This window comes from Lampris incognitus, chromosome 17, assembly GCF_029633865.1.
Source record: "Lampris incognitus isolate fLamInc1 chromosome 17, fLamInc1.hap2, whole genome shotgun sequence".
Classification (NCBI taxonomy): domain Eukaryota; kingdom Metazoa; phylum Chordata; class Actinopteri; order Lampriformes; family Lampridae; genus Lampris; species Lampris incognitus.
Window position 1 is genome coordinate 28689391 of NC_079227.1, and position 22438 is coordinate 28711828.

Consider the following 22438-nt stretch of genomic DNA (forward strand, 5'->3'; position numbering starts at 1 on the left):
AAAGTATAGGTACGTTTAAAACAGTAAAATAAATAAAAGTTCCATACATACTGATTAATTAACAGTAACAACAATCAGAGCAGAATGTATAGAAATAGTAAAATATATAAAATACACTCACACACACACTAAGAACGTAGATGTAGACTGTTTTAAAAAGTAAGGTTTTTAACCTGCTTTTAAATGTGTCCAGTGTGGGGGCCTCTCCCAGGTCCTCAGGCAGGGCATTCCATCTACTTGGCGCGTAAATACAAAGACACAAATATAAAGACATAAATATAAAGACATAATAGATTCAGATTTTGCTGAAAGAAGTTCAAACATATACTAGTATTGAAGACAACACAACAAATAATAATAATTTGGAATTATTAATATATTATTATTTTCTAAAACAATGTTACAAAGTGCTTTACAAAGAAATAAAACCAGACGAGGCAAAATAAGAATAAGACCAAATAAGTAAGAGTAAAAATAAAAACAGTATAAATAAATAAAAACAAATGACAACAATGAGTTAAATGATTAATGATAAACAACCTCTTAATATAATGAATTAGACCAAATGTGTGGACTCATCTGACAGCACACAGGGTGATTAGAAAGGGATGGAAGTCCAATTTCTGGTTCAGTGCTCCTATGAACAAAGCTCATTGAGTGTGAATGATTCAACAAATATTCAATATGCAAAAGTCAGACTCAGTCATCAGCACATTTCCTCCGTGGTGCGACTCCACAAAGTGTCACTTTACTGAATCATAGATCCTGTACTTCTATTACTTTTGTGATAACTAGTTGATCTCCATGGGGATACTCTGTTTATTGCTTTCCATCCTTCAGAGACAGATTACAGTGCAAGTTCAGCTACCGTGGAGCCGGCTGGGGCTCAGTGAGTCGCTGAAGAGCGGCACAGACGCTTACCTCTTGTTGTAAATAGGCTTTCCCTGCTTACTGCATTAAAGGAAACCTCAGGCATTTTTTAACCTAAATCCTATTTTCCTATTGTTAGGAGTCAAATGTAGCGGTGGACAGCAGAATTTTTTAAATTGATCCAGTATTGAGCAAGCTAGCATCAGCCAGCTGCTGCACTCCACGCTGCAATGTAATCCTTCAGGGCAATAGCGCTCACCAAATAACATCCACTAAAATACCACGCTTTTTTTTAAGAAGAAGAATTTTCCTCCTTTTTCTCCCCGATTGTAACCAGCCAATTACCCCACTCTTCCGAGCCGTCCTGGTCGCTGCTCCACCCCCTCTGCCGATCTGGGGAGGGCTGAAGATTACCACATGCCTCCTCCGATACGTGTGGAGTCGCCAGCTGCTTCTTTTCACCTGACAGTGAGGAGTTTCGCCTGGGGGACGTAGCACATGGAACGAGCACGCTATTCCCCCCCAGTTCCTCCTCACCCCTGGACAGGCGCCCCAACTGACCAGAGGAGGTGCTAGTGCAGTGACCAGGACACATATCCACATCTGGCTTCCCACCCACAGACACAGCCAATTGTGTTTGTAGGGACACCCAACCAAGCCAGAGATAACACAGGGATTCGAACCAACAATCCCCATGTTGATAGGCACGGACTAGACCTCGATGCCACCCGGACGCCCCAAAGAGCACTTTTTTGGTAGTACAACACTCAGAATGCTTTGAGTGGAGTCTACAAATCTTTACCCATAGTATCAATCGTGAAATAATATAGATATCAGTACATTTCTAAACTGGAGCAGAAGTCTCTCTCTGTGAGGAGTGAGTTATTGCAACAAGACGACATTTGAAGTGTGAGTTGGTGAGAAGTGCAAAAAGGAAAATGTAAAAAAAAATCACTGCTCTGACTGACTGTACTGGGATTGTCTTCTCATCATGGAAGATGTTTTCAAGCACTCATCATGACGTTCTGAGCTAACAGAGCTCTTTCAGTGGTTGTTATTTGGCAAGTGCTGCTGCCCTGAAGGATTACATTGCAAGTTGATGTGCAATGGTTGGCAGACGGGAACTCACGCAGTACTGAATCAAATCAAAAGACTCTGTTTCCCATTGCTCGGTTTGACTCTTAATGATAGGAAAACGGTGCTTAGGTGAAAAAGTAGCAGAGCTTTCCTTTAAGCAAGGCTGTATCCCTTTAAAACACAGGACAAGAGCCTTTCGTTCAGACCTGGCTTGAGGACCAGATATTGTACTATCAAGACATCGGTAGATGAGAATTAGCTAATGAGCCACAAAACCTCAGATGTGGACTCTATTGTAAAATGCCCTTTCTCTTTAAGTAAGTTTGGGAAGTTCCTCTCATCTTTTGAGATGATTAAATGAATTAACTCTCACCACCCTCAGGCCATTTATAATTCATTCATGTCAGTGGCTCTGCGATGGTCCGTCTTGCCTCCATATTTATTCATACGCCTGTAAAATGATGAGGTGGCTTTTAAGCAGCGAGCAAGTCAAAAATTTAAGCCAGATGTTTCATTTTTATTTAACTCTACTGTCTATAAAAACGGGGTCGTTTGAGTTAAATTGGGCAACAATACATTATAGAAATTCAGTACATTTGTGTGAGGATTGCAGATTACACTTTCATCAATTACACACCTTTAAAAGACTGGAATGAAAGAGCTCTTTTATTGTGTGTTTTCGTATGTTTGTACCTAGATGTAGTACTTGTGTGTCGCCTTTTTTTTTTCTTTTTTTTTTGCTGAAAATCCTAGACTCTCCAGTCTTAACAGATGACAGCCACATGGAGCTCTTGAAAAAGGCCCCCTTTGTATTTGGTCTTCTTAGTAGCTGACTATTAGTAAACTGTGACTCTTAAACCTTGGCCCTCGGGGTGTCCGGGTAGTGTGACGGTCTATTCCGTTGCCTACCAGCACGGGGATCGCTGGTTCAAATCCCTGTGTTACCTCTGGCTTGCTCAGGCATCCCTACAGATGCAATTGGCCATGTGTGCAGGTGGGAAGCCAGATGTGGGTATGTGTCCTAGTCACTGCACTAGCACCCCCTCTGTTCAGTCAGGGTGCCTGTTCGGGGCGGGGGGGGGGGGGATAGCGTGATCCTCCCACGTGCTATGTTCCCTTGGCGAAACTTCTCACTGTCAGGTGAAAAGATGCGGCTAGCGACTCCACATGTATCGGAGGAGGCATGTGGTAGTCTGCAGCCTTCCCAGGATCAGCAGAAGGGGTAGAGCAGCGACCGGGATGGCTCAGAAGAGTGGGGTAATTGGCCGGGTACGATTGGGGAGAAAATGAAAAATAAAAAAAATCTTTCACATTGTAATGTTTTTAGTTGTAATCTTTTACATGTTTGTGCGCTGGTGCACGTCCCCGTGTGTGTAACAAGCAGGGTGTACGCACGTTATGCACCTGTCTATGTAGGCGCATCTTACTACCTGAATAATGCGCCCTTTAAATTGCAGGAAAATACTGTGTCATTGACTTTAGACCAGGTCTTTGTTGGTCAATCGCACAATAGCTTTCTGCCACCTCAAGATAGCAATGTGCCAACAATGAGCCTGACCACACCTCATTTTAATACCAACACACCCATGGGCACAAGCACATTTGTTTTTTAAACAATGTGGGTGCTGGACGGGAATGACAACTGTGTCAGTTGCAAACTAGCAATGACACTTGCGCTGCACTTTGTGCTGCTTTGCTCCGGATGCAAGATAGATCCCAGACACTTCAAAACCATGGACAGTGAACAGCGATCATGGCATTTTAGAGCCCACTACCAAAAACAAGCAATATTGTTGATAATATTATTAGATTGGCACAGCAGTCTATTAAAATATCTTGGTTGCTCCTAACCTTCTCATGAGCAATGACATGCTGGGATTGTTGCTCATCCAGCTGGAGCTCTATCCTGCTCTGCCCAGATGTTTTCAGGTGAATAATAGTTTTCAGATGACTTGAAGTGTTCTGATGGTGATGGGCTGACTGCGATAAACTTCGTAAATCAGAAAATCCATCTTTGGCCCAGAACACACTTGCTGGAGATGAAACGCCTCTCAAAAGCCTTGGTTTTCTGCACCAAGTTAAGCTCTGGTGTAGGTCTTTCTTTGCCGATTAGCTCCAACTTTTCGTTAGATGTCAATCTTGAAAATGGCGTGGATGACATATTCGCAACGATGTCCTCCTCACTAGCGGTAATGTTACTCGCGGCTTCCATCATGAACCAAAAGGCTAGCTTATCCATCTATTTCATCTGTGTTTTTTTTTTTTTGCTAGCTTGTGAACGGGCTTCTTTCATTCAACCCATCACATTCCAACACAAACTGAATAGGCAGGTTTGAAGGATGTATTTCCTATTTTTTTTAGATGTTGATTGTAAAATTATGAATTGATCGAATAAAATTCGGAATGATGACATTTAAACATTATTTTTGAGATTATCTTGGGCCTTCTCTGAGGGCCTAGAGGGCCCTGACGGTTGCCCTCTGTAGCCGACAAATCCAGATTTGATGTTTGAACTGCAAATTCATAAATGAGATGGCTTCATATCCTTTGTTTATGGCGTAATCCTCTGATTGATCTGTAATACTGGCTGCTAGCTGGGAAAAGGTTGACACGGACATTAGCGTCCATCACCTAGCCGCAAAAATATGATGTGGGCATTGATTTTTCTGGAGGGATTTGACTGTTATTCATTACAAAGAGCTTTTGTTGCAAAATATCTTTTCGTGACTATTTATAAAACACTCTTTTGTGACAATTTCCTAAGCTGTCAGCTTTGGCGGTACTTTTTATGTGACACAGATACTGTAGCCCTGATCATTTGTGACTCTTGTCTATTGTTCAGTGGCTGTATAGCGTTCTCTTCCTTTGTATTTCCTTGTCCTGATCATGTCTCTCCGTAGTCTTTGTGTCAGCGTGCTCACAAAGCAGGATTTCTCAGATCCTCATTGTATCCGTTAAATGGTAGCGCTTCACCCTTTCGTCTCCATTGTCCCTGTCCACTCATTTACTCATTCACTCTTTCTCTCTCTCTCACACACACACACACACACACACACACACACACACACACACACACACACACGCGCGTACACACATAAATACTATCAGGTGCATGTGGTACTTGAAGAAATCATGGAAAAGCTCCCTGAGGAATTCAACATGGTGGAGCTGCTCTGCAAGGCGGAGGAGAGGACCCCGTACCAGGTGGTGGCTTTGCAGGAGTGTGAGCGCATGAACCTTCTCACACAGGAGATTCGACGCTCGCTACTTGAGCTCAACCTCGGCCTCAAGGTGAGTTGAGCAATATGATGGCGAGAAAGATCAAAAAGAGGCGTTGTTTAAGGGAAGGAATGAAACCCCTGTTGAGTGATGGTGGCAGTGATGATGATGATGTTAATGATGATGTTAATGATGAGGAAACTGTTGGTGGTCTCAGTGGTAAAAGGATGATGGAAGAAGTGTGTCTGGAAAATGAGCAAGGTTTATCATCATTATATATAATTGGGATGAAAAGCAAACAAATACAAATGAACTGTGAATAAAAAGTCCTCTGAATTTCCTTTAAGAAGAAAAGCCTGCAATCATCAGCAACACCTACCACCACCACACTCAACCATTCCCAGATCCACATCTTGGCTATTTGGCTACAGTGAAAGGCTGCCTGCCATATTAATATTCTTGCGTTACTCAAGCCCTTTTCTGTTGTTTTTTGGGAGCACAGTCTAAAAATTCGTCAGTCTTTTGGCTCAAGGAGAGCTGGTATAGAATGAGATATCTGTGTATATTAAGCCTGAGTGGGTCGTGTGTTCAAGAAAGAAAAAAAAAGAAAGAAATTGTGCAAAAAGGATTGTGAGGAGTTATCTGGCTTCGATCTCTCAACACTACAAGCCTAATAAATTGCCTCAGTGGTTTAAAAGCCATGTAGACTATTGCACCAGCAACTACAATCATATTTTTCTTTATAGAGGGAAAAATAGGACCTATCAGTATGTTAGTTTTGGCGAGAGGCTGCCGCTGGCAGTGGGATGTATTTCCTGTGTGTGAGCGTGTATGACTGAACCAGGGAGGGTCAGAATTATAAGTTGGAGAACTGAGAAGATGAAAGGTTCACTATAAATGTGCCACCCTAGATAAATCTGTGAGACCTTATCATCCAAGTGAAGGATGGGTATGACTGTCAGATATGGGTATTTATACATCAGCAGTACGTGAGCTGCAATATGATTGTTGGTAGAGGGACATTATTGTTTTACATTGTGCTATTCTGCTGCACGCCATTTCATTGCTCTTCAGCGCCGTCTTCTCTTGGCCACCTTGCGGTATATTTCTTTATCTCCAGTGGCTTGCCTGTCTCGTCTCATGGTTATGTATGCATCAGTAGTCCCCGAGGGCTTGTTACTGTGCAACACCTGAAGCTGCTGGGAGGTGTCTCCTCCAATGTCTAGTGGTTGAAACAAACAGGAAATGACATGGTGAACTCTTGGCTCCTTCCTGTAATGAAAATTCCCAAACCAGCAAATATACAAAACTTAAATTTACACAAACAAACAAAGTAGCATCTGGTGAGACTGAAATCAGTCTTTTTAATTATAATAGATATTCTCGAAGTGATCATGAACGTGGATGAAAGCCAAGGTATACAACAGATGTTTCTAATATCTGCTTGCCGCCTGTTCATCAAAATAATAAAGTGTTTGGGATATTCAAGTGTTTTTATATGTTTCATGTCTTATACTCTATACTTGGAACAGGGAGAGCTAACCATGACCAGCGATATGGAGAACCTTCAGAGCTCTATCTTCCTGGACCTGGTACCGGACAGTTGGACCAAGCGGGCTTATCCATCCACGTCTGGTTTGGCCCTGTGGTTCACAGATCTACTGGTCAGGATTAAGGAACTGGAGGCCTGGACAACTGACTTTCTTTTGCCATCAGCAGTTTGGCTGTCTGGCTTCTTCAACCCCCAGTCCTTTCTTACTGCAATCATGCAGGCTATGGCTCGAAGGTATTGCCGAGTTGTTTCAAAGCCTCAAGCACTTTAAAATGTTGTTGTAAAGCTCAAAAAGGGTAATCTTTTTATTTCACAGTACATGCCGGCTTTGTCCTTGACACTTTTGAATCGCATCTAGAAGGTCCGAGATTGAAATTTGGCCCTTACTTGTGTTTGTATGTATTCCCCTTGATCTGTCAAGGGTGTCTCACTGTTTTCTAAAAAGGACTAGGTGGGTAAAAGTATGTACAAGTTGTGGTGTTCAATGGATTAAATCGGTCTGTCTGCCAACCTTTGTGTATGTGCCTACATCTCCCTGTTTGCTTGAAACTAGTTTTTCTGTGAAGTCAGCAACATATTAGGGAGTATAACGTTTGCTGTAGCTCTCGTATCGGCACGGTCAATGTTACGCAAGGTTGTCAAGTTTAAGGTGAGGCCTACAGGCACAGTGCATGTCATATATAGCAACAGCAATGATGGCAGTGCGCAGTGTAACCCTAACCCTAAGTACAGCAAAGCTAAATCTGTGGCAGACACAGCCAAATAAACATTCTCAGCCTGGTCTCATCCCAAGGTGTCATTATTTGACCCTATTGACCAGAAGGCACTCATATGATGATAATAATAATAATAATAATAATGATAATAATAACGGACTGTTCTTAACAATGTTTAAAAGAAAATAAATAAAACCAGACAAAGCAAAAATGAGAATAAGATAGAAAGACATGCACAAACAGGAGGCAAAGACAGTAAATGAATAAGAAAAGAAAGCCAGTTTATTTTTGTCATTGTACCGTTGTTTGGTTACAATGACATCGGTCTGCTGCATTTAACCCATCCTATTGTATAGCAGCAGTGGGCAGCTGCAGCGCCCAGGAACCAACTCCAGTCCTTTTGCTATTTCCTTGGTCAGGGGTACAGGCAGGAGTATTAACCCTGACGTGCATGTCTTTCTGGTGGTGAGAGGAAACCGGAGCACCCAGAGGAAACTCACAAAGACATGCAAACTCCACACAGAAAGGACCTGGGACAGCCTGGGGTTTGAACCCAGGACCTTCTTGCTGTGAGGCAAAAGTGCTAACCACTGGGCCACCATGCTGCCCAATAAATAAAATACACAGGAATAAAGATAAACAGTATATTTGAATAAAAAAATTATCAAACATTTCCAAAAGCTTTCACAAAGAGAAAAGTTTTAAGAAAAGATTTAAAAGAAGCTAGAGACAGTGTTTCTGAGTTCAATAGGCAGAGAGTTCCACAGTGTGGGGGCTCTAACAGCAAAAGCCCAATCACGCTTTGTGACAAACCATGACCTGGAAATAACCAACAGGGATCCATCTGCGGATCTTAATGGTCAAGAGGGCGCATATCAGGTCAATAAATCAGAGACGTATTTAGGAGCAAGACCGTTTAAGGCCTTAAAATTGAGCAATAAAACTTTAAAATCAATTTGAAATCTAACAGGGAGCCATTGTAGGGGGGCAAGCACAGGGGTGAAATGATCATGCCTCTTTGTCCTGGTAATGAATCGCGCATTTTGTACCAACTGGAGATGGCGGAGGGAGCCGTGGCTGATACCCAAGTAAAGTCTACTACTACTACTACTACTACTTTCCGCTGCTCCTGTTGGGGGGCGCCACAGTGGATCATCTGTTTCCATTTCTTCCTATCCTCTGCATCTTCCTCTGTCACACCAGCCACCTGCATGTCCTCTCTCACCACATCCATAAACCTCCTCTTTGGCCTTCCTCTTTTCCTCTTCCCCTGCAGCTCCATATTCAGCATCCTTCTCTCAATTTACCCAGCATCTCTCCTCCACACATGTCCAAACCATCTCAACCTTGCCTCTCTTGCTTTGTCTCCAAACTATCCAACCTGAGCTGTCCCTCTAATATACTCGTTCCTAATCCTGTCCTTCTTTGTCACTCCCAATGAAAATCTCAGCATCTCCAACTCTGCCACCTCCAGTTCTGCCTCCTGTGTTTTCGTCAGTGCCACTGTCTCCAAACCATATAACTTAGCTGGTCTCAAAACCATCTTGTAAACATTCCCTTTAACTCTTGCTGGTACCCTTCTGTTGCAAATCACTCCTGACACTCTTCTCCACCCACTCCACCTGCCTGCACTCTCTTCTTCACCTCTCTTCTGCACTCCCCGTTACTTTGGACAGTTGACCCCAAGTATTTAAACTCAGATGCCTTCATCACCTCTACTCCTTGCATCCTCACCATTCCACTGTCCTCCCTCTCATTCACCCAAGTAACCCACTGTCCGCCCTCTCATTCACCCAAGTGTGATGATAAAGTGTGATGCAATAATCAAGCCAAGAATAGATGAAAGGATGTACAACTTCTTGTAGCTTAGCAATTGATAGAAATGACCTAATTTTATAGATCATCTTTAGCTGGAAGAAATATGACTGAACAACGTTTTTGATTTGATTATCAAAACAGAGGTTAGCATTGAATATTACCCCTAAATTCCTAGCAGCCTGCTTAATACTATTTGACAGACTACCAAGATTAGTACCAAAAGGGCTGATGGAATTTGGGGGACCAAACAGAATTACCTCAGACTTATCATCATTAAATTTATGAACATTTTGGGACAGCCAGGATTTAATATCAGAGAGGCAAGTTGTGAGAATTGCTAGGCTGCTAGGATCTGTGGGTTTTAGTGGCATGTATAACTGAGTGTTGTCAATATAAAAATGGTAAAAAACATCATGATTTTAAATAACCTGGCAAAGAGGCAGCATGTATATAGAAAACAGAAGGGTGCCAAGAACTAAGCCTTGAAGGACACCACACCTCAACTGAGCCATCAAGGAAGGAGAGACTTACGTGATCATGGTGCAGTAGGAACTGCCATGATAACACCCCCTAACCACAACCAAACCTTTACCCTAACCTTAACCACTACCTAACCTGTATGCAATTGATAATAAAAAAATCATAGTGGAAGTTTCACTTTGGAGTCTATGGAACACCCATGGATATGACTACACCACATATCTGCTTTAGCAAACTTTGAAACAGTTGCAATTTAAAACTAGGTCTTTAACACATGTATCATTATTTGTAAAATTAATGAGGGCCTGTAGTATAACTGTACTAATTACTGATTAATATAGTTATAAGGTCTGTCAGTCACTATACAATGCAGGCATGTGTCTATCTCGCTGGCCCTGTGAAAAGACTCCTGCTCGGGGTTTTATAGCTGCTGATCTGATAAGTTTAGGCTTGATGTCATTTCAAGGCAGAGAACTCATCAAGATTAATGACAAATGTTGGAACATGCTGTCGTCCAGCTGACGGGGAGGAGGGCAGGACTTGCAAAACACTTTGCTGCCTCCATTTGAGCATTTGCATAATGTAGCTTTAAAAAGGTTTGGTCAACTCTTATTTTTGATCTGTGAGCGTCCAAAGAATTTTCCCAATCTAGGATGACTAAATCTTAAATTGAGATGGTTTATTTTCTTTTTTATTTAAGTGAGGTCAGTTTTATTTGTATAGCCCAATATCACAAATTTGCCTCAGGGGGCTTTACAGGAAGACAACATCCTGTCCTTAGACCCTCGCATCAGATAAGGAACAACTCCCTAAAAAAAACACTGTTAACCCATTTAAAAGTGTGGTCACCTATCATCAGTATTTCTGCTCTCGTTGACAGGAACGAGTGGCCTTTGGACAGGATGTGTCTACAGTGTGATGTCACAAAGAAGAATCGTGAGGACTTCAGTTCTCCTCCACGTGAAGGCGCCTACATACATGGGCTATATATGGAGGGTGCACGTTGGGACACACAGGTGAGCGTGTCTTTGTTGTTCATGTATTTGCTTATTTAACAGGGATACTTGGCAATTGAATTAATCGCCTCAAGTTTCACCTCAGATCCTATGGCAAATGCTGGGGATAGATTTGAATATGCAGCAAAACACGAGTGGTCCAACTGAAGTTCATACACTAGTAAAGGCATGACAGTTTCTTAACATTACAGTGTACTAGGGCTGTCGATCAAAAAAAATAACTAATTAATTGCACAATTTACTGTGATTCTCGTTCTTTCGGCTGCTCCCATTAGGGGTCACCACAAGGGATCGGTTGTTTCCATCTATTCCTGTCCTCTGCATCTTGCTCCTCTGTCACACCAACCACTGCATGTCCTCTCTCACCACTGTGTTGTGCCGTCCTCTTCACCAGCATCTATTTGGTTTCCCCAGTGTACAAGTCACGGCAACCCTCCCAGCACTTAATAGCATACACTATATTGCTCTGTTTGTGCCAGGGGACCCAATCCTTGGGGAGGACCAATTTCTGGTGCAGCGTGTTTTGGGGTTTGAATGACAAACACCCAGTTAGGATAACCACACTTAACTAGGGCCTCTTTAATGTGGGATTTCTCCCCTTCCCCAGCCACTGTGTCAGTGGGGATGTTGTCAACTCAGTGGTACAGCATCCAGATGACTCCTAGTTTGTGCTCCAGTGGATAATGAGAGTCAAACCTTAAGTATTCATCAGTATGTTTTGGTTTATAGTAAACATCAACAATCAAATGTCCCCCATCTTCAATTGCAATTTCACAGTCTAAGAAGGCAAACCTGTCGTTTTTCACATCTTCCCTGGTGAACTTGATGTGGTTGTCCACCGAGTTAATGTGGTTGGTGAAATGTGGTATGTCCTGAGATTTACTTTTAACCCAGGTGTCGTCCACAAATCTGGACCAATGGCTAGGTGGTGTCCCTGGATAGGACATCAGAGCCCTCTTTCACACTTCCTCCATAGTATACAAGTTGGCCACTACAGGTGAAACTGGGTAATCCATAGCACACCCATGCTTCTGTCTATAGTACTTCCACCTGTATGTGAAGTACATGTACTGAAGACATAGTTTCAGGAGCAGACACACTTGGTCAGTGTTAAGGTTGTTCCTATTGCTAAAGGTGGGGTCATCCTGTTATTTCATACAAACTACCTCCACTGCTTCATCAACAGGAATGCACGCGAAGAGAGACTTAACATCATAAGAGACCATTGTTTTGCTGCCTCATAATGATGTCCCTCACCTTAGCCACAAAATCCATCCTTCCGGCGGACAAAGACAAATGCACTGTTGTATTAAACCAGGCAGACCGTCATGAGAAAGTTATGATGTTACTTAGCAACACAAATACTTATGAGCCCCTGAAACAAGATCCAGTTAGTGGTTACAAGAAAAAGGTGATAGATTGTCTGAAGCTGTTAGAACAGCACAATGCTGTTGTCAGAATTTTGCGTCGTAGAATTTTGTATCATATACCCAGGGGAAGCTACACCTAGTCTGTATGATTTACCTAAAATACATAAACAGGATGTGCCATTACGACCTTAACCTGCTGTTAGTCAGCAATGAACATCCCATTCAAAACCCTTATGAATGTTGTGAGACTGACGAAGTCACTTAGATGAGTGATGAAACATTTCTCCCAATAAACGTTGTGTCCAGATGAACTGAACTGATTCATATTTCTGGGATTTCCTTACCTGGATTATTTAGCATGCATCAAGACATCACAATGTCATCCACGGACATCACAGTCCATGGAGACTCCTGCCTGATCTCGTCCGTCAACTTGTCCATCACCATTGCAAACAAGAAAGAGCTCAGAGCTTATCCTTGATGTAATCCTACCTCCTCCTTGAACCCATCCATCATTCCTACCACACACCTCACCACTGTCACACTGCTCTCATACATATCCTGCACCACTCTTACATACTTCTCTGCCACTTCCAACTCCCTCATACAATACCACACCTCCTCTCTCGGCACCCTGTCATACACTTTCTCTAAATCCACAAAGACACAATGTGTAACTCCTTCTGACCTGCTCTATACTTCTCTATCAACACTCTCAAAGCAAACATGGCATCTGTAGTGCTCTTTCCTGGCATAAAACCATACTGCTGCTCACTAATCATCACCTCTCCTCTTAACCTAGCTTCCACTACTCTTTCCCATATCTTCATGCTGTGGCTGATCAACTTTATACCTCTGTAGTTACTATAGCTTTGCATATCACCCTTATTCTTGAAAATTGGAGCAGTATACTTTTTCTGCACTCCTCAGGCACCCTTTTGTTCCAAGATTGTGTTAAACAATCTAGTGAAAAACTCCACTGCCATCTCTCCTAAACATCCCCATGCTTCCACAGGTATGTCCTCAGGACCAACTGCCTTTCCACTCGTCATCCTCTTCATAACTGCCCTGACGTTCTCCTTCCTAATCCACCACATTCACTATTCCCACAACAGCCAACCTTCTCTCACTCTCATTTTTTTATTCATCAGCCCCTCAAAGTACTCCTTCCACCTTCTCAGCATACTCTTCTCACTTGTCAGCACATTTCCATCTCTGTCCTTCATCGCCCTAACCTGCTGCACATCCTTCCCAGCTCGCTCTCTCTGTCTAGCCAATCAGTAAAAGTTCTTTTCTCCTTTCTTAGTGTCTCACCTCTCATACAACTCTCGTGCAACTTTTCCTTTGTCTTCACCACCTCTCTCTTCACCTTACGCCACATCTCCTTGTACTCCTGTCTACTTTCTTCATTTCTCTGACTATCCCAGTTCTTCGCCAACCTCTTCCTCCATATATACATTCCTGTATTTCCTCATTCCACCACCAAGGACCCTTGTCTTCCTTCCTCTGTCGATATGACACACCAAGTAAGATAAGATAAGATGTACTTTTATTAATCACTGCCAGGAAATTCATCTTCTGCATTTAACCCATCCCAACACACACTGGAAGCAATGGGCAGCTGTGTATCTAGGAGCAGTGGGCAGCCACTGTGCAGCACCCGGGGACCAACTCCAGCTCTTCTTGCCATGCCTCAGTCAGGGGCACAGGCAGGAGTATTAACCCTAACATGCATGTATTTGATGGTGGGAGGAAACCGGCGCACCCAGAGGAAACCTATATAGACACAGGGAAAACATGTAAACTCAACACAGAAAAGATGGACTGGGGTTTGAACCCAGGACCTTCTTGCTGTGGGGCAACAGTGCTAACCACTGGGCCACCGTGGTACCTTCCTAGCTGTCTCCCTCACCACTTCTGCAGTAGTTGCCCAGCCATTCGGCAACTCTTCACTACCACCCAGTGCCTGTCTTAACTCCTCCCTGAACTCCACATAACAATCTTGCTTCTTCAACTGCCACCATTTGATCCTTGGCTCTGCCTTCACTCTATTCCTCTTCTTGATCTCTAAAGTCATCCTTTCAGATTGCACCTCCTGCATAAGATATAGTCCACCTGTGTGCACCTTCCTCCACTCTTATACGTCACCCTGTGTTTCTCCCCCTTCTTAAAATATGTCATTTCCATCATTTTCGCAAAATCCACCACCATCTGTCCTTCTATTTTCCTCTCTTTGACACCATACCTACTCATCATCTCCTCATCACCTCTATTCTCTTCACAAACATGCCCATTGAAGTCCACTCCAATCACCACTCTCTCCTCCTTGGGAACACTCTCCACCACTTCATCAAACTCACTCCTGAATTCTTCTTTCTCTTCCATCTCACACCCAATTTGCAGGGCATATGCGCTGACAACATTTATCAACACACCTTCGATTTCCAGCTTCATACTCATCACTCTGTCTGACACTCTCTTCACCTCCAACACACGCTTGACATACTCTTCCTTCATGATTACCCCTACCCCATTTCTCCTCCCATCCACACCATGGTAGAAGAGTTTGAACCCACCTCCGATGTTTCTCGCCTTACTCCCCTTCCACCTGGTCTCTTGCACACACAGTATACCTACCTTCCTTCTCTCCATCGCATCAGCCAGCTCTCCTCCTTTATCAGTCAGTGCCAACACTTAGAGTTCCAACTCTCACCTTCACAGTCCTACCCTTCCTCCTCTCCTGATGCCGCTGGACATGCCTTCCCCCTCTTCTTCTCCTTCGCCCAACTGTAGAATAGTTTCCATGGGCACCCTGCTGGCCAACAGTACCGGTGGCAGTCGTTGGTAACTTGGGCGTCGACCGATCCGGTATGAAAATCTGATTTATGATCCACATATGTGACTTTGCAAAGGTTTTACACCAGATGCCCTTCCTGACGCAACCATCTTGGGAGCGGCGCTAAGAATGCCCAAGTGGCTGGGTTATGCAATTTGCTGTGATTAATTGCAAGCGATCGCTTTTTTTCTTCTTAAGACTGAAGCTTGTAATAATGGATACTTAAATTTAAAATCATGGAATTAATGTAGAGTCAACACAGAGGTAGTATATTTAAATTCATATACTATTGTTTAATAGCATCGTTTTAACGTTGAACACAGATTCTCTCCTGTGAACTACAAAAGTACAATAAAACCATCAAGGCCATCAAAATTGTCTGTCAGCTTGAAAGGCATATTTCTTATATGCACTAACAGAAATAACAAAACCCAGGCCTACATGTTAAAGTGCCAGTTTAATTTCAAAACCATCAGGACCATTAAAATTAGATATCAGCTTAGAAGGTAATAATTTCTTGTATGCACTAATATAAATGATAATTAACAAAAAAATGTGTTTTGTGTTACTCGTCAATTCACAGCGTTCATTACGTGTTCATAATGGCACATCACAGATCCTCACATGCACCCCGATGACACAGCACAACAGAATATCTGATATCCTCCATGAGGGGATGAGGGCTGGGAACAAATAAAGCCTCCTGCTGTGAGAAAGCTGAGACGAAGGTCATGCACTGTAACAGTCCAGCGAGGAGCAGAGTAGGGGGAAAAACACAGCTCTCCGTGTGCCGACAAACAGGAGGGAGAGCGCACAACCCTCGATATGGCTGTGAAACAGCCTCGCACAGCCGCCACAGGAAGTAAACAAAATGCAGCTGCGTTAATTGCATTAATTTTTTAGCACATTAAATATTTTAAATTAATCGTTAGCATTTTGACAGCAGTACAACGTACATAACATGATTCATTAATGTGCAGCTGACCTGTCTAGATAACCTCCAAACGACTGTGCATCTTTAAAACAAGTCATATAGAGTAACTTCAATATTTCCCCTAGAGGGATCCCACATTCCCTGGGCATCTTCATTTTCCGCTTCGCATCCAAGTAGTGTTCGGCTGTTGGAGCGTAGTGCATTACTCAGCTTCTCAAAGCTCCATCTATCTACATGTGTACAGCCACTGTGTATGCACCCAGCTTTCACTGAGCATCCCTGTAGACTTCTTAATTAGGGAATGTGCAGAGTGTGCACTTGAACATTTAAATCACCCTTTAGAGAAGTGGTTCCTTTCTTCTTCATTAAAGTTAGAGACACAGGGTTAGTGTAGACAGACAACTAGGCCAGCCCTTTCCTCCACACTCCTCTACCTTTTCTTTCCTCTCTCATCGTCTGTTTGCCTTTCCTCTTTTCTCACTCCTCCAGTTTATCCTCCTAGCTCTTCTTCTACCTTTCTCATATCGTCTCTCCTCTCTGTCTCTTCTCATACCTTCCTCTCCTCCCTTCCATCTCCTCTTCTCCTCTCCTCCATACTCAGCCCTAAGGCCAGTTCTGTGCCAGTGGCTAGGTGTAGGAATGAGTGAATAGGAAAGCAGGCGAAGCTCCATCTGAACCAGCTCTGTGCAGCAATAAAAGTCAAAGATTTATGATAAGCCCATTCATTTATATTAATAAGCTCTTCTTATTAAGGTAGGCTTCAGACATCAAAGTTAACTACAGCCACAGCTGAACGCTGCCCCACATCTCGTTCGGTTAACATGCGAGGGAATGTAAAGGCAGTGGAAGGGAAGGTAGGGGAGCTGTTTTGGTGTATTTATGTGTCGGACAGTTTAATGAGGAAAAACGTTCAAGTTATGTTTGACACTTTAAAAAAAAAAAAGAATAACAATATGTTCCAAAGCTTTAAAATTAAAATAGCTATTTAGAATAACTGCTTGTGCGCAGTGATATTCTACTCTAGTAAACTAATTTATCTGGCATTTTAATGAGACAGGATGCCCCTCTTTACGATCTCCATTGTGAGTATTTTCCCGTATTTCATGAGCTGTATCTATATTTAAGAGCACAGTAAAGTCTTATGACATTTCCAGTTGTAATTAGGGCTTTGTCCTCTGAGCTCTCCAAAGTCATCAGGACTTACATATATTTCTGAAAGTCACAGTATACGAATGGCGAAACCTCTGTTTGTCATGCGCCGGGTGTAGAAGGATTAATTAATGAGACGGAGCACTCTGTTCCAGTGTGTTTATATGTAGAGTCACTACTCTAAGGACTTTCGCCATTTTTCAAGGGTATATCATGCTTTCTAAAAGGACCTCCAATGTCTTGTACCATCATCACTATCTAGCATCAGGATTACATTTCCATGCCAGCCACAGTTGTAACTCTCCCAATTAGTGTAGCCTGTAGACATCTATGCTTTAAAGGAAAAACTGTTGTTGTTTTTTTGGCTTTTTCCCACTTTTTCTCCCCAAATGTATCCAGCCAATTACCCCACTCTTCTGAGCCATCCCAGTCACTGCTCAGCCCCCTCTGCTGATCTGGGGAGGGCTGCAGACTACTACATGCCTCTTCCAATACATGTGGAGTCACCAGCCACTTCTTTTCACCTGGCAGTGAAGAGTTTCACCAGGGATACATAGCGCGTGGGAGGATCACGCTATTCCCTCCAGTTCCCCCTCACCCCTGAACAGGCACCCTGACCACCAGAGGAGGTGCTAGTGCAGCAACCAGGACACATACCCACATCCAGCTTCCCACCCACAGACATGGCCAATTGTGTCTGTAGGGACACCTGACCAAGCCAGAGGTAACATGGGGATTCAAACCGGCGACCCCCATGTTGGCAGGCAACAGAATAGACCGCTATCTGGACGCCCAAAATTCTGGTATTTTTTTAACCTAAGCCCCTTTTTCCTATTGTAGTGAATTCAGGGGCAGCCGGGAAGCAAACTTGGGTCACCCGCGCTAACCAGTCAACTATAGGGTCCGACCTGTTAGCCAAGGGCTAGCGAGTCTAGTCATTCATGGTATTTACACTACCCGCCTTCTTTGGGAAGCGCATTCCCATGCTTCAGCATATCAGCTCCCTCATGCCTCTGGGCACGCACACTTTCGATGGCCTCACAGTCTCGCCATCCCACTTCTGACTGGGAATCCGCCACAACTGGGAATCGAACCAGGGTAGCCCACACCTCGGGCGACTGCGCTAACCAGTCAACTAAAGGGTCCAACCTGTTAGCCAAGGGTTAACGAGTCTAGTCATTCATGGTTGTTACACTAACGTTAGGAGTAAAACCAAGTGACGAGCAGCAGAATCTTTTGAATAGATTCAGTGTTGAGCAAACTAGCATCAGCTGATTGTTGCGCATCAAGCTGCAATGTTATCCTTCAGGGCAATATAGCGCTCACCAAATAATGTCCTCTAAAAGAGCACTAAAAGGCTCAGAATGCTTTGAAAAGTATCTGAAAACACCTTCCATTATGGAAAAAAAAACAGTCCCAGCGCAGTCAGTCAGCACAGTGATAGACCTTTTTTGCATTTTCCTTTTTCTTTTTCTTTTTTTGTGCTTCTCTCCAGCTCTCTCAAGTTTCCACTGTGGTCTTCTTGTAAGAACTCACTTCTCACGGCATAACAGAGCAACACTTCTGCTCTGGGTTAGAAATGGATTGTTATCCATGTAATTCCGTGATTGATATCATGGCCAAGGCTCTTTAGACTCCATTTATAACATTCTGAGTCTGTTAGTGCCAAAAAAGAACTCTTTTAGTAGATTTTATTTGGTTAACGCTATTGCCCTGAAGGATTACATCCCAGCTTGATGCACAGCAGTTGGCTAATGCTAGCTTGCTCAGTACTGAATCAATTTAAAAGATTCTACTAGCCACCACTCGGTTTGACTCCTAACAGTAGGAAAACAGAGTTTAGGTTAAGAAATACTAGTTTTCTTTAAACTCCAGTCCTAACTGATCCATAATTTCCCATAGCTTTCTTGAAATCTTTTTACCAGTAGTTTACTTAGGTAACTAACAACAGTAGGTCTTCTGATGTTTTCTCATCCTTCCCCATATTCTCTTTTTTTTTCTTTAGGTCGGCATGATCGTGGAAGCCCGTCTGAAAGAGCTCACGCCGACCATGCCTGTGATCTTCATCAAGGCCATCCCCGTGGATAAGCAGGAGATGAGGAATGTCTATCAGTGCCCAGTCTATAAGACCTGTCAGAGAGGACCCACCTACGTTTGGACCTTCAACCTCAAGACCAAAGAAAATCCTTCAAAGTGGACCTTAGCTGGGGTGGCCTTGCTTCTGCAGACCTAGCCTGGTTCAAGTGCTTTGTTATGAACATTATGATGACAATATTTGTGTGTTTGTAGGTTGCATTTTCTTTGGAGCCAGTGACCTAGAATCTGGTTTCTGAGACATACACAAAGCCATACAACCAAAGTGTAGGCTGTTAGAATCCTTCATAGCTAGTCTCTGTAGACTTTGTTAAAACTACCTGAATTATTAACATGGCCATTGTCCTTTCATGTCTGTGGGGAAAAAGGTATTAAATGTAAGTAACTGTAAGTCTCTTTATACAGATATGGTAGTAGGTTAAGGCTTGGCTGTGAATATTAGTTTTCTATGTAGGTAGGATGACAGTAAATTCACAAATTGATCGTGAGAATTTAGCTGGATCCAAATCTAGACTACACATACCTATGTACAAATCAAAGGTTTCATGTTGAGAACAGTGTGTCAAGTAGTGTGCCTTTTTATGTCTTAGGAGAATACTGTAATCAATTTTTTATATTCTTGTTCTATTTTTACAGCAAACTCGCAGCAAAAAAATACCAATGCCACTTTCCTGCTCATCCTGAGAACTTGAATAAAGATGTCTTTTTCTACCATTCGAGTTTTGGTCTCATTTTCAAACACTCTACAGTATACCCCCCCCCCTTTTTTTAATATATATATATATATTGTGCCAATATCCAGCCATTCCTGTGTCTTGCCTCTCCAGTTCAGTCTCTTTTCTTCCAACAGTTTGGACCAATTCCCCGACCCATCTACTCCTGCACTTTAGTCTTTCCATCTCTCCTCCTCCCACTAGGATATATATATATTGTATATAGATGCGGAAAACAAATTGTGTCGTCTCGAAGATGTATCCCTTAACACCAACAAGATGCACATGCACATACTATAAACCAGTCATATACAGGACGACCTTGAGCAAAAACAAAGGGATGCATTTTACCATTGGGTTTTCAAGTTATGACACCTCAGCATTTTTCACCACAGGTTGATAACCCTCTTGCTTGCTTTCTGCCTCTATCTCTCTAATTCTCTTGCTTTTTGTCTATTTCTCTCGTGTCTTCTTTCTCTCTCACTCTCCAGCTCTCTCTCATCGGCACGGATTCCCTGGTGCCTCCTTTATCTGGTTATTGTAGAGCCTCAGAAATGTGCTCAAAGACAGAGAGGCGTGAGGAGGAGTTACAGATGAGGGAAAACAGGGTGAGGAAAGCAATAATGCAGGATGAAGCAATTTATGTAGAACTCACAAATTACACCTTCAGGTGGCATTATGAAAATAGATTTTGCCTCTGCATGTGGCGCATATGCACACTGCCCATGCAGCTGGAGTGTGTCTGCGCATAGGAGCCGTATTAGCCTTTTAATGTGGCAGAGGTGCTTTGGATTTGTTGCGAGGGGTTCAGATATTACTGACTCATTCGATCATCCCAGAGTTTGAGGTTCACTTTGGACCAAAGACTGCTTCCATCGAAAGCCCACACAACAGCCCCTTCAGAGGCTTCTGTTCCGGCGCCTTACGGCTCTCCGACACTAAACTGATCTCACTCCACAGTTCATGGCTATAGACCCCAGTCCTGAAAGGCCGAAAACAGCATGGCGATTCATATTTCATATTTTCATGTAATACGAGTGCCCCTAGCATGCTGCTGAGGATAGACTGCCAATGGTGTGTGTGCGTGTGTGTGTGTGTGTGTGTGTGTGTGCGTGTGTGTGTGTGTGCGTTTGGTGAGGGGCTCTATCAAAGGGTTCATGCTCAGAATGGGAAAGAAGTTACCTTTTATCATCCGTGTGAGACGTCAGACGGTTGCTAGGTTACAGGTCAGTCCTGAGAAAGTGCTAATGTGCATGCTACAGAGGTAGTTTGGAGTAATGAGTAAGCGCGCAGTGCAGATTTCAATGCAACGTGATGGCTGTTCACGCACATCTGTAAAAAGTAAAAACTGCGAGGAATATATGAGGACATGATAATAAATGCCTTGCTTTGCACTTTTGCTTGTGTAGCGCAAACAAAACTTCACCAGTACTGTGTGCCATGCTTACACTGCATGCTGTGCAGAGGACTAAGTAAAAACCTTTACCGTTTACCCTACATAGTGATTAAAAGGTTTAAGCAAGAAACCTTAGCAGCCGAATATGATCTGAGGAGAAACCGATATCACTTTTTGCTGCTTGCTTTTTCATAAGGCATATGTTTTGTTTTGTCAAAACTCCAATTTATCCCGGACGTATGGACAGAGGCCCCGTGATGGCCTGGCGGCCTGTCCGGGGTGTCTCCCCACCTGCCGCCCATTGACTGCTGGGATAGGCTGCAACATCCCCGCGACCCTGAGAGCAGGATAAGCGGTTTGGATAATGGATGGACAGATGGATGGACAGATGGATGGACGGATGGATGGATGGATGGATGGATGGATGGATGGATGGATGGATGGATGGATGGATGGATGGATGGATGGATGGATGGACAGAAGATTGTCCAGTGATGACCACCAACTTCTCTCCTGGGCAAGTTACCAGCCCGCTGTAATTAAGGAGCTGATAAATAATAGGATGCAGCCCCACGCTGTAATTCCATCGAACCCGTTTCTCTGCACTGACTCTGAACCATCCGAGTGTGTTTGTGACAGAATGGCAGGATTAGCCGCTCAGACACTGTGTACAATATCAGCGCCTCGGCGACACGCCGCCTCTGCCTCCCATGTGTCTGCCGGTAGAGTCAGCTGTTGTACCAAGCATAAGAGGAGCTGGAGTTTTGGCTGGGGCAGGAGACCAGGATAATTAGCCCTGACAGAGCTGATGAGTTGCTAATTGAATGTTTATCTGGATATGGCATCTGTTGTAAAACAAATGTCCGTTAGCTGCCTACGATCTGTGGATTATCGTACAGTAAATAACTGTGGTTTGGTCCTGCACGCGGCGAGATAAACTCGGAATAGGATGCAATTTGGGGCACATTTTTGTACAATCACACAGTGAATGTGGAAAATAAGCACGGTGATGGTACCACCACTTTCTGCGTCTTCACACTTTCTTGAGTTTCACTATGGAAAATGAATATTCTTGTCCACCTCCATACTGACACTCTAATGTATTTTTTAAGTACCCCCACCTTTTTACGCCCCGGTTGCACTTGGCCAATTACCCCACTCTTCCGAGCCATCCTGGTCGCTGCTCCACCCCCTCTCC

At 43.4% G+C, this 22438-nt stretch overlaps 1 protein-coding gene across 1 annotated transcript in view; it reads left to right on the plus strand.

The window, feature by feature from the left end:
- dnah9 (dynein, axonemal, heavy chain 9) overlaps window positions 1-19270 on the plus strand; it is a 131905-nt gene extending 112635 nt beyond the window's left edge. Inside the window, 4 exon segments of the mRNA XM_056296748.1 lie at window positions 5056-5238; window positions 6699-6952; window positions 10613-10748; window positions 19043-19270. Coding sequence (XP_056152723.1) covers window positions 5056-5238; window positions 6699-6952; window positions 10613-10748; window positions 19043-19270 — 801 coding nt within the window.
- Window positions 19271-22438: the final 3168 nt, after the last annotated feature.